The 13,017-nt window shown below is 34.1% G+C and overlaps 1 protein-coding gene across 7 annotated transcripts; it reads right to left on the bottom strand.

Moving 5' to 3' along the window:
- LOC107629852 (G-type lectin S-receptor-like serine/threonine-protein kinase At2g19130) lies at window positions 1-4,858 on the bottom strand. Of its 7 annotated transcripts, none has more exons than XM_021118400.2 (6): window positions 4,801-4,858; window positions 3,381-4,071; window positions 3,253-3,290; window positions 2,916-2,996; window positions 1,033-2,792; window positions 1-327 (listed from the first exon to the last, which is right to left on the bottom strand). In XM_021118400.2, exons 3-6 carry the CDS (start codon window positions 3,269-3,271, stop codon window positions 301-303), a joined length of 1,887 nt encoding a protein of 628 aa, XP_020974059.1. In that variant the 5' UTR covers window positions 3,272-3,290; window positions 3,381-4,071; window positions 4,801-4,858; the 3' UTR covers window positions 1-300. The 7 variants fall into 7 exon arrangements, with proteins under 7 accessions (XP_020974059.1, XP_088366154.1, XP_088366155.1 ...); XM_088510028.1 differs by having other exon boundaries at window positions 2,916-3,033; window positions 4,801-4,844; XM_088510029.1 differs by lacking the exons at window positions 3,253-3,290; window positions 4,801-4,858 and having other exon boundaries at window positions 3,381-4,021.
- Between the last annotated feature and the right edge of the window lie 8,159 nt (window positions 4,859-13,017).

Consider the following 13,017-nt stretch of genomic DNA (forward strand, 5'->3'; position numbering starts at 1 on the left):
TAGGTAATTGAATCCATTCTTGTTTTGATAAGTCCATTTTACCATACATAAATTGTAAAGAAGATCAATTGAGTTCTTATCACCAATTCACCAAAATAATATTTTGACATAAATCAATGGAAGCACCAGAAATACTTCGTGACTAATTTATTTCAGCATTCTGGATGCTTCGATCTTGAAGGAAATAAATGGAAGTTTAATGAGTGTTTCTAGCCATTAGTAAAGCTAGCTGCTGAACAAAGTTATGCCTTTCACCGTTTCACGAATAGTAGCAGTAGCAGCGAACTCACTGATATGATATCAAGGTTCATCCTGAACTTGGTGAACCTGTCAAAATTAATGTAAATTACGTAGGAGTTAGTATGCAATCTGAATATAAACTACGATAATGAAGGCAGAAACATGCAGAATAAGGATAATGACTTGACATGAAAGGCCTGAATCATTGATATGAAAATGTCAAATTATGCCATATAATGAGCATAAAGCAAGACTTTTAAGGTATTCACTTCTAGCAAACAAGGTTTTATTTCGATTGCTTAATTTTAGAGGAACTGAACTTGGAGGGGGAAAAGGTGTAAAATCAAATATTTTGTTGTTTTTAATAAGGAAATATATCAATTCATTTAGCAATGACAATTGGTGTTAAGACTCAAAAATACTGCGTAAGTTCTTGGGATGTGACATTTCTCTCTGACTTCTGGAGCTTTTGAATTACTTTGTTCAAATTCTATGTCGTGTATGTGAAGACATTACGTAATATAGCTGCATCCATTTCTAGAACATTTCTAGAACATACTAATATAGCTGCATTTGACAAATATAGCTGCATCCATTTCTAGAACATACTAATACTAACAACTACTGCAGCAACAATAACAGCAACAATAAATTCTTTTTAGGCTTGAAAACATTGAAATTTTGGTATCTTTCAGGACAGGTTTCATTAATGAATCCCTTTTATCCTATCAATTAAAAGAACAGATGATTGCACACATAATATAAGGATGAATGAGCCGTGAAAGAACTTACTGGTGCTTGAAAGCTGAAACTCGAAGGTAGTGTGCTCGATGTACTATAATCCTTGCTTTCCTTCAGATCACCTTTTTGGACAGAAGGTTCTGCTAAGGACAGGAAAAACTGCGGAATAGGAGGAATACCTACATCAAGATTTCCTTCCAAAGCTTGAACAACCTCTTTCATTGTTGGTCTATCATTCTCATCATCTTGAATGCACCAACAACCAACCTTGCATGCTCTATTTACCTCTTCTGCGCTGAATTTGCCTTGTAGTTTGGAATCTACTAAAGGCAGAACATCCTCCCCATTGTTCAATGCATTGAAAACAATTGACGGGAAATAACTAGCTAGATCATCATTTACTAGATCCATGTTCCTTCTACCTGAAATGATCTCAAGAAGGACTTGACCATAGCTATATACATCAACTTTTGCAGTGATTGGAACGCCGGAGAACCACTCTGTTGCAAGATAGCCTCTTGTTCCTCTCATGGTAGTAAGAACTCGACTAAAGTCTCGGCCTAGAAGCTTTGCCAAGCCAAAGTCCGCGACTTGAGGATTAAACTCGGCATCCAACAAAATGTTCTCCGGCTTGATGTCGCAATGAATGATGCAGTCTCTACAATGCTCATGTAGGTAAGCTAAACCTTTGGCAGTGCCAAGAGCAATATTGTATCTAGTTCCCCAATCTAAGACATTAGAATCACTCTGGAACAAGTGAGATTCTAGAGAACCATTTGGCATGTAATCATAAATTATGAATCTCTGGGAACCTTGTAAGCAGAATCCAAGTAAGCGAACAAGATTTTTGTGCTGGATCAGCCCTACCGTATTGAGTTCTGCTCGAAGCTGTTTTTCTTCTTGAAAGTGTCCTCGAAGTTCCTTGACAGCTACGAAAGTTGAATCAGGGAATTCCCCTTTGTAAACAGTGCTGAAACCACCGTTTCCAAGCTTAATTGTGAAGTTTCTAGTTGCTTTTCTCAAATCTCTGTAGTTGTACTGCTTCAATGTATCTCCTCCCATTACCTTAGATGAAGTGGTGGTGCCTCTCTTCCATAGCCTTATCAGCAAAATGGCAATAGCAACCATCACACTAGTAAGCCCAATCGCCACCTCCACAACCACCCAAGTAGCATTCTTCCTTCCACTATGTTTGGCATTCACTCTTGTATCCTCATTACGACCGTGAAAGTCACATTTTTTGTGGTCCATGTTGATGGTAACCCATTCGTTTGACCACCCTAAAAGTTTGAGCTTTCCAGATCCATCTAAAACATATCTTGCAAGATTGTATGAGTTGCCATATGAAAACAAAACATACGAGTAAATGTCCACATATCCTATAAAGTGAAATTCAAAATCATACACGTAATCTTTAGTTTCATGAAACCGATTTATGCAGAATTTAGACTCAGTAAAACCATCATTTTGCAACAATTGAACCTCAGCTAAATCCACAGAAACTGTAGTTACCTCGGCAGAGAAGTTGCCAGTTGATGGATTACTTGTAGCTAGCCAAGATTTCAGAACCCTTTTAATACCTCTGTCGTTATCATATTCCAAATACGCATTAGGCAGCAAGGTATCAGTTGGGTAATCAAAGCTTTGCCAATCATATTTATCAAATGAGCTGCTTATAATAAAGTTTCCATCTTCCCGAAGCTTAGCAGCTTTCGAATCCAAAGGATCATCCAAACTAAAGGAAGAGTTCGCTGACCAAACTGCATGACCGGTGGAAGTATAGAGAGATAGATTGCCATGCTTGTCAAGTTCTAACCATGAAGAGTATGGATCAGATATAGGATGATCCCTGTTGGCTACCCACACCACTGTTCTTTCTGGCGTTGGTAACCCTTTGTACCATATCCCTAGGTAATAATTGCGAGAGTTGTTACCTGAACCTGATGGTGAGAAGAAACCCATTTCAAATATTTGTCCATAGGAAACTAGAGTTTGATTTCCTGAAAGTCTCTGCCCTGGAAAGATGCTATCAGATTCAATGGATACATGGAACTGGAATGACATGAGAAAGAGCAGAACAAGATCAAAATTGAACATCCATGACCCCATTCCTCCTCCTCTCTATGATTTAGTTATCTTCTTGTTGAATGCCAGAATAAAAATATGCATAGCATGCAAGTCATTGACTTGCTAGTTGACTTGTGTCGCCTAGTAGAATTACCCTAATATAAAATACAGAAAAGTCATGCATGCTGGCTTATTATTTCATACCTGGATGAGCATGCGTCATGTAGTTGTGGCCAAAACAACTGAGATTAATTTAAACATTTAATCAAACTAGAATGAAAATAAAAAAGAGAATGCAATTTGGACTTGTGGGAAGAAGAGAAAAGTCATACGCTGGACAGATATGATTATTTAAAGCAGAAGTGCAGCATGGAGCAGCGGCAACACCGAGTTTCGCCTCCAGCTGACGGCCCCTCCTGAGGCCGGTGGTCAGCGTTGTGCCTGTATATCGAGATGGGGTTCCCTTTCTCCATAAGTGGTTTGGGTGAGTGTGGAATAATGAGAACAGGTAGACGAATCCAACTACTGGTAATTGCTGACAGTTCCGTCGGGTCAGATTGCTGTCATGCACAGTTCAGTGAATGATAAACGGTGCATCGAGTAAGAGTATTCTTTGCCAGACAGAGACAGAGAGAGACAGGAATTAATAAATAAAAAAAGTGTCAGTATTATGTTTAGTGTAGAAGTGCACAGAATTAAATTATATCTCAATTTCATTTGAATTAAAATTAGAGGATGAAATAGTTAAATTTACAAAAATACCCTTAACTTCAATATGCAACTCTAACCCCAAACTCAAATTCAATTTTTCAAAAATGTAGCCCTAGCCCACTTCAGATCCCTTCTCGTCTCCTCTTTCCAAATCTTCCGGTCTTTTCCGTCGCCAGTAGAAACGCCAAGGACTACCAAGCGACGACGGCGCGTCTATCTTCAGTGGTTCACAATTGCATCTTCAAGCCTCTGACGGTCCTGTTGTAACTAGTAGAATAATTATTTTCTTAACTTTAAAGCGGCAAGTTGCAACTAGGGGTGTGCATGGTCCGGCCCGACCCGAAGACCCGACCCGGTCTCGAACACTTTAGGGACTAATTTGGTGTGATTTCATCGGGTGTAGAGTCGGGTATGAGTCTCAAAAATAGACTCGGTCATTATTTCGGGTCGAGTTCGGGCCATAGCTCGGGTCACCCGAAATCGGCCCGGTCATCATACATAATTAATATTTTGTATTATTAGTGATGGATGATGGCTATTATTATGTGAAATTTAAGTGTTGTAAACCTTAATATTTTGTGTTATTAGTCATTATATATAAAACTATAAGTTAATATTTTATGTTTAAAATGCATAAGACTTTAGACTAATGCATAATCTTGTATTATTTGTATTGATTTAAATATTTGGTGTTATTAGGCAATATTAGTATTGATTATGGTTATACTTTAATTTTAGAGAAGAGTTAGTTCTTATTATATTTTTCTAAGTGAATTTTACCATGTCAAAAATGATTGGAGTCTTGGAAATTTGGATATTTTTACATGCTAACTTACAAGAAAGTATCAAGGTAATATAATGTTAACGGCCCGATTTTCACCCGGTTTTTACCCGATATAAACGTGGCGCGAAAGTGTATAGGTTTCATCGGGTCTAGGGTCGGGTTCAGGTCTAACAAATATGCCCGGTATATATTTCGGGTCGGGTCTGGGTCACATCAAACTTGGTTTCACCCGTCCCATGCACACCCCTAATTGCAACACAGACCCGTCCGGATCAGCTGTTCAAGCGGTTAGGGTCGAAACGACCCATTGTTACTAAATTTTAAAATTTGTTTGGTTGCCATTAAAATTGTGAATTTTTTTTATTTTATATGTTTTGACAAAATTTTAATAGTAAAATTAAAAATATTTAAAAAAATTTAAAAATTATTATTTTTTAAAAGATTTTTTTATTTAAAAAAATATTTTTAACGTAATAAATAAACAAAAAATATTTTTATATTGTATCCAAATATAATTATTAGATAAAAATATATTTTATATGAGATATCAAAATATAAAATTATTTTTATTTTTTTAAAAGATCTTTAAAAAATAATCACTTAAAAAAGGATCTTTTTTATAGAAACTCATCCAAACAAAAATCACTTAAAAAAAAGATTTATTGCTATTAATTTTTTTTTATATTTTATTTAGATAAATTGGACAACCTTTAATTCTAGACATTATAAACTTATGTACAATGTATACTCACATATATAATACTTAAAGATTCTCATTCACTACTTAACCTTATTTTGAATCCCTATACACCATTTTAAGAAGCACCATAATTGTCACTTAAACTAAGCCTCAGATATGCTAATGATTGATTTAAATGCACTTTCCATCCAAATTTCAAACCAAATGGGCTAGATTATCAGTTCTTCGATTTTTTTTATTAAATTGACCGATTCAGTGTGATTTTAATAATATGAATTTATATTCTTAATTTCAATTTTCTCTCCAAATTTTAATTTTATCGTCACATTTATATTTATGAGAAGAAAAAGTATTGGAGAACAACTTATAATCAATCAAATTTTAACAACTATAATTAATATTTATTTTTTAATAAAATAATATGTTTAATATGTTAATAATCAACATTAATTACAGATTTGAAAAATAAGGAGTGCCAAATATTGCAGCTCCATATTCACGTCATCTGCGTCAAGAGGAACCCAACCCCAGGCCCGAGATCGCACCCCAACCCCTATTCAGGTGTTGTCACCGTTGGGGAGGTTGCATCGTCGTCATGCTGCCGTACAGTCCGATCAAACGCGTATCGCCAGTCCCCACTTCCATTTGTTATGCAACCTGTCCTGTCGAAGAGAAGCTCAACGTATACACCGCAATCGCATCCCAACCCCGCTCCAGTTGTTGTCGTCGTTGTGCATGTGTCGTCGTCTTGCCGCCAAACAGCCCGTCCAAATGCGCAACGACGTGATCAGGGAATTCTCGTGCAGCCATACCATTCTACCTCCAAAGGAGCAAGGTGCCGCTAAAGGCAGATTGAGAGTGTTGCATCAATAGAACCATCAATTAATGAAGAAGGATCGTGTGACACTTCCTATGATGTAAGTGATCACTCTAATTGCACCAAAGTCAATATCCTGTGTTTGAGTGATGATGAAACTCAACGTGTAGACAAGGTAAGTGGTGATTTAGTAGTATAATTGGTGTGATTTTTTTTATGTTAGTTTGATGGTACAACTTTGATATATGATGTGTTTTTAGTAGATTTTTGTTTTGCAAGTTACCTGTGTGTTTTGCAGTTTTGCTTTAATTTTTTTTACAGTATTAACAGGGATACTCTTGTGCATTATTTGATCTCTCGTAGTAATTTAGTGTATTTTTGTATGTAAACTATTAGACTTTTATTTGTTTATACATTGGTGTTCTCAGTGAATAAGTGGATGTTGGAAGAGGTTTTTTGGGTATTGAATAATGGATGCTTATCTCTTTATATGATGCGTTTTTTGTTTGATTCGCTTAGCTGTATTAGGGTGTTTTCAATTGCAAGTCGAAGAAGTTACAGACGTTATTAAGTTGGAAAATAATGATACAGAGTTGAGTCATAAGGTGTAAAGTGTATTTTATTATTGTCATAATACTAACGAGCTATTGGATTCCAATTTTTAAGTGTGTGCGGCATTGAAAATTTTTTTTGAATGGATTTGCAATTGCCGGATCATAGTGTCATTCAGCTAGAGAAAATCCTCTATGTAGGATTCCGATTTGATTCGTTACAACGTGCACAAGAATTCTATTCGAATATGCAAAGAAAGTTGGGTTCATCACTAAGATTAGGAACACCAATTTTGACAAGACAATGAAGGAATTAAGGATATCCATTAATCAATCAATACATTGCAATCGAGAAGGTTATCGGGAGTCTCGAGTGAAGGCAGCATCTGGTAAAAAAAATAACAACCACGAGATGTAGAGCAAAGATGTATGTGATGTTGGATAGGCAAAAGGACAATTAGATGGTGTCAAAATTAGAATTGAAGCACATCCACCAGTGTTCTGCTAAGAAATCGGTCCATTATCATGAGTACAGAAAATTGGCCATGCATGCCAAGTGTGTGATTGAGGACAACGATGAGACTAGCATATGGCCTAACAAGACCTACAGTTGTGCTGATAATAATGCAGATGTTAAGGAAATGTTGAGCTATTTCTTGCGAATGAAAGAGATCAACCCGGATTTCTTTTATGAAATAGATGTCGACAAAGCTAACAAGCTTAGGAATGCGCTCTAGGTTGATGCAATGTGCAGGGCATCGAACGAATATTATGGAGATATGGTGTCATTCGACACAACATACAGGAGAAACAAGTATGTGTGTGTTTGTGTCTCTAGTGGAAGCTTTTCTATTTTGAAATTACCGCAGGTTCTTACTTGTGGCTATTTTTCTTGTAGGCATAGACTACCGTTTGCATCTTTTGTTGGTGTCAACCATTACGGGAAGTCCACTCGGCTTGGCTATGCTTTGCTTGGGAATGAGAAAATTCCTAGCTTTGAGTGAGTCTTCACATAATGTGTTAAATGCATGGGAACTGCCCCATAGGGTGTCATCACCAACCAGTACAAGGTCATGTTTGGTGCTATTAGGAATGTCTTTCCAAATACTCGCTACCAATGGTGCATATGGCACATATTGAAGAAGATACCAGCTAAGCTCGGAGGATACGCTTGGTACAGAAAGATACATGCTAAAATGAATGACATTGTATGAAATGCTCGGCCTGTGGAATATTTCAAAAGATGATTGGGCTAGATTCATTTTAGAGTTCAATCTAAGGCACAACAGATGGCTATCAGGTTCATTACCACTAACCTATATCAAGTTTTAGTTTTTGTGTTACGTTTTGTCATGTGCCTGTATGTTCTTTTTGGAGAGTAAAGTTTTTTTTATTATATTGGATTTTTGGTTCCGTTCTTACTGGATTATGGTGGTGCTTTTCAAATTTTTGTTTTTGCAGACCTTCATGATGATCGACGAATGTGGGTTCCAATCTTTTTTCTTTGTGAATTTTGGACAGGTATGAGGAGTACTCAAAGAGGTGAAAGTATGCATGCTTTTTACAAGAGGTTTTTATATTGCAAGAGTAGATTGGTTCAATTCGTGTATGAGTATGACAATGTATTTGGAAACAAAGAACAAAAAGAACTGGAGGACGATACTGCAGACTCTAAAAAAGTTATCCTCTGTTCACCTAGCTTTACAATTGAAAGACAATTTTAACAGGAGTGCACAAGCTCTATGTTTAGGGAAGTCCAACAGGAATTCAAGAAAAAATGTGATTGTTTAATCTGTGGTGTGACACAAGATTGTGATTTGTTCCGTGTGAACGTGGACGAGCAATACCTACTTTATGGGGAGTCTAGGTATTGCACGTACGGCATTGATTTTGACCCTTTGACATACAAGGTTCGGTGCGGGTGTAACATGTTTGAATCAAGAGGTATATGGTGTTGTCATTGTCTTACTGTGTTTTCATATTAAAAAGTAGATAGAGTACCATCTTACTATGTTCTCTCTCGATGGAGCAAGAATGTACAACATAAGCACACTTACATCAAGAGCAACTATGACGTGAATCGATTATCGATCAGATGAAAGTCATAACTTATTCAGAGAATTGTGTTCATACTTCTTTAATGTTGCCCAGGTTTTCATGACCTGTGATGAAGAAGCAGCCATGTTGCATTCGGCTCTTGACGATGTAAGGGCCAAGCTAATTGATTATCGTGCCAACTTGGGGTCCAAGAATGTTGTTGGTACATATAACAACATGGCCACATAATATGAGTGCGTGGTTGGCCCAGACGGCATTTAAGGCCCTTCAAAGGTGGCAACGAAGGGTCAGCCGAGATCAAAGAGGCTTGGAGATGAATTGGATAGATCGATCAAAAAATCTATATGAAGAAGGAAGAGAAATACACATCTGGTATGTGTTTAGCCTCAGTTAATTTTGTACCCTTTGTTGAGATGGCTTTATGGATATAACTGACTTATTTTCTTTTTGCATGGTGATTTTTTTCAGAAAAATGATGTAGCAGCCACTCGAAATGTAGAGGTCAGTTCTACTGATAGAGCGAATTAATCGCAAGAACACGGCGAGTTCATGTCTTTGTTAAACTCATTGTAAGAAAGAATTTACCTTACTTTTTTTAATCTTAACTTATTTAATTTCAACTATTATTTTTTTTATATTCATATCTTATATTTTTTAAGAGTACTATGCCTTTCAAATAATTAATAATTTATTATTTATTTTTAAATAATTTTAATTAATAATTTTTTAATTAAATACGCTATAAATTTTTGGTATTTTATAATTTTATAATATATTATTGATATTGTTGTCTCTTTTATATAATTGTCATATTAAAATAATATTACAAAAAATAATTTTTAAGATTTTTTTCTTTATATCTGGATAAAATCAATTTAATAACTATATATTATTCCTAAATTGCTTTTATGTAATGAAAAATATAAAAAAAATTAAATTTTTTTTAAATTCAGTCCCTCCAATTATGATTAAAATATCTTTCACTATAATTATACATGAATATGCTAAAAAAATAGGAGTGATTCTTTTTGTTTCATATTTTTACGTTTTGTGTTTGTCAATGCCCATTTTTTCTTTAATTTTAAAACTTATATCATAGAATTAACAAATAATATGCATAATCATGAATATACAAATTAAGAAACAAAAAATTTTAGTTAAATAAAAATAACAAATTAATATCTTAAAAAAACATAAAAGTTGATAAAAACTAACAAATTTACTTCACAGGTCGTGGTGGTTTTGCAGGTTTTATATTTGTTTCTTTAAAATCTTGTACAAGGACCACATTTTATATAAATATTGAGAGGACAAAAAAATTATCAGTGTATTCAGTTTTAAGACAATTTAGTATGATTGATTTTCAACTAGTTTATTTAAGTAAATTATCGAAGATATGACATTATAAATTCAAGATTTGCGGATACCAGCTTTAGTGGATTCACAAAGTGAAAAAGTAAATCTTATTAATAAAACTATTATGAAGATTTTTAATAAGAACAATACTACATGACCAACAAGTATTATCATTTTTAACCAACACTTAGCCGGTAATAATTTGTACTCATATTTACAGAAGTTTTGCACACAATAAACATATAGTTTGCACCTATGTTTACCAAAATTTTGCACACATGAATCATTGTCATTTGCACTCAAATTCTTTAGAGTTTGAACACATAAATTAATAAAATTTATCTGTTAAAAATAATTTAATATTTATATTGACCAAAAGATGACCAAAACTACTAAAAATTACTAATTTTTAAGAATTTTTCTTTTAATAATAATAATATTAATAATAACAAGAACAAAAATAATAATAACTATGATAATATTAACAATACTGTTTAATATTTATTTTTATTCAAAATAATATTTTCTTATAAAATTTAAACACTTTATAAATTTATATTCTCATATAATTCATACCACAAATACATCAATAGTAGGAACTCACATAAATATCACATAATTTTGTTTTTGGATTACTCTCATTCATTAACAATTCATTACCTCTTTATTTTTTTTTTTTGGTGATTCAATTCATGACCTCTTATTGATCCAACATTGTAATAGATTTTCACACCAGGGCCCAACCATTGAAGTTTTGGAATTATCCACTCAAAAAAGACTAACAGAATTTTTTTCTTCAAATAAAAGACCCACACGATATACATATGGTTTTGGTTAGTTCATTTCTTTTTTGCCCTACTGGTATACAAAGGGTTACCAATGCCACAAAGAACAATTGTGTGGATATAGGGCTGGCAATTCATATCCTACCCGCGGATATCCAACCCGGTTCAACCCGTTTGGGTAGGGTAGGCTACCCGATCTGCCGCGGGTAGGATAGGGTATGGTCCGGATATGCCTGCGGGTAAGGTAGGGTACAAGTTTAGGGTGTATCCTACCCTACCCTACCCGCACCTCATATATAACACATATTTTATAAAAATTAGGTATATAGCGAAGGAAGTAAGAGTTGAACCCACAACCTCTTTTATGTAATGACTTACAATAAGTGAACAACCACTAAAACTAGTTAGTTAATTTAGTAATTTAGAGCATTAATTTTTTATTTTTTATGTTATTAATATATATAAAATTCGAAATGATTGAATTTTATATTTACTTTGAAAAAATTTGATATTTCTGCGGGTAGGGTAGGGTAGGGTTTAGAATTTTAGGGTGCGGGTAGGGTTAGGGTTGAGAGATTCTCAACCTGCGGGTAGGGTAGGGTAGAGTTTTAATAAAATTTTCAACCCACGGGTATGGTCAAACCCTACCCTACCTTACCCATTGCCAGCCCTATGTGGATAATAGTTTATATTAAGAAAATTACCAGCAAAGCGAACATGCAATTCCTACTGGACTTGTTGTTTTTACGTTAATACTTCTTGATTGTTTTGTTCTAATCACTTGAAAATATGAAATGGCCAACAAAATTTTCTCGAATCAGAAACATCTAGTATTGCATGGATGTGCCACGGCAAAATTATATGTTGCACTGTAGGACACAATAACATCTTTAGGACAAGTAGGATGAAATATTGACTGAACTCTATTCTGTCAGTTACGGTCTCCATAGAGCAGTTGTTGACGAAATCTCGAAGTTGTATGATTTTCATCCTGTGGAATTATTTTTTAATGGTCACATGAGCAGCATTATTGCCGTCAAAAGATGGGAAGTTGTCGTTTACAATATGGAGGTTTATTAGTTTAAAATCAATTGTACAATATGGATAAAAAAGAAAAAAAAAACATGAAAACCGAACGAATTTGTCCATGGAATGCTGCTTAATACGGAAAGGGATACTCACCATGGAAGGGATTTCAAAAACATGCTGAAATAGTTTGGGGTAAATAGTTAGATACTTTCGACGCTGGTTGGGAATGCAAACAAGTTTAACTGAAAAATGTAATCTGACACAAGCATCCAATTAATACTAAACTAAACACACATTAAAGCTCAAACAATAACACCCCACATCTAGTTTAGAGAAAACACTTTATTCATTAATCAAATTTTAACTACACGCACAGGAAAAAAGAGAGAGAGAGAGAAAAAAAAGAGAAAAGAAAACTCAACACGAGGAATGGTATATCAGTACCAAGAGCAACATCAAACATTTTTAAATAATTTAGACCATTGAATCTATAAATTACTAAATTATAAACTAACACCAATTTAGAAAAAAATTCCAAGATTCAACCTTTTGTTTTTCCAAAACTCCTAAACTACTGAGAAAGCATCAACTATATCCAAAATACAAGGATAACAAAACATAAAGTCATTCAATAGCAACCTCTGTTAATCAAACAAAAATTAAGAGAACATTGAACGAAACTAATTAAATTCAATTACTGACAACTATACATATAATCTGAACCATGGGATAGTGCAAAAAAAAAGATCAACTTTAATTAGAAGACACATCCAAAAAAATCACTCAGTTAATGGGATTACAACTACTATTTTTATTCAGAACTCCAAAAAATTACTCTTAGTTATAGGGATAACTAGTTATTTTTTCTCCCAAACAGTCCAACAATTACTACATAGACTATCTTACTGCTTCAAGTTTAAGTTGGCCATATTCAAATTCAATTTTAATCCAGAAAATAAAAAACAAACAAACTTATAACTCTGTTTTTATCCACACTTGCGAATTCTCTCAACAAAAACAATTACTAACGCATACAAGAGCTCTCTAGCAAAGTATAATAACCAGTATCATAGAAGATTCAGTTCAATTTATATAATCTAACGTCTAATATTACAAAAAAGTAACATCCACAAATTAAAAAAATGCATCTTATATGAATATCTAATCCTAATATATGA

This window comes from Arachis ipaensis, chromosome B3, assembly GCF_059453495.1.
Source record: "Arachis ipaensis isolate K30076 ecotype BB chromosome B3, ASM5945349v1, whole genome shotgun sequence".
In the NCBI taxonomy this organism is placed as follows: Eukaryota; Viridiplantae; Streptophyta; class Magnoliopsida; order Fabales; family Fabaceae; genus Arachis; species Arachis ipaensis.

What these genes read in the sequence shown, in the direction of transcription:
- LOC107629852 (XM_021118396.2), bottom strand. Translation starts at nt 3,090, where the DNA reads ATGGGGTCATGGATGTTCAATTTTGATCTTGTTCTGCTCTTTCTCATG. An exon ending in GTTTCAGCTTTCAAGCACCA is followed by an intron (nt 328 to 1,032) that starts GTAAGTTCTTTC and finishes TAATTTTGACAG; the next exon opens with GTTCACCAAGTTCAGGATGA.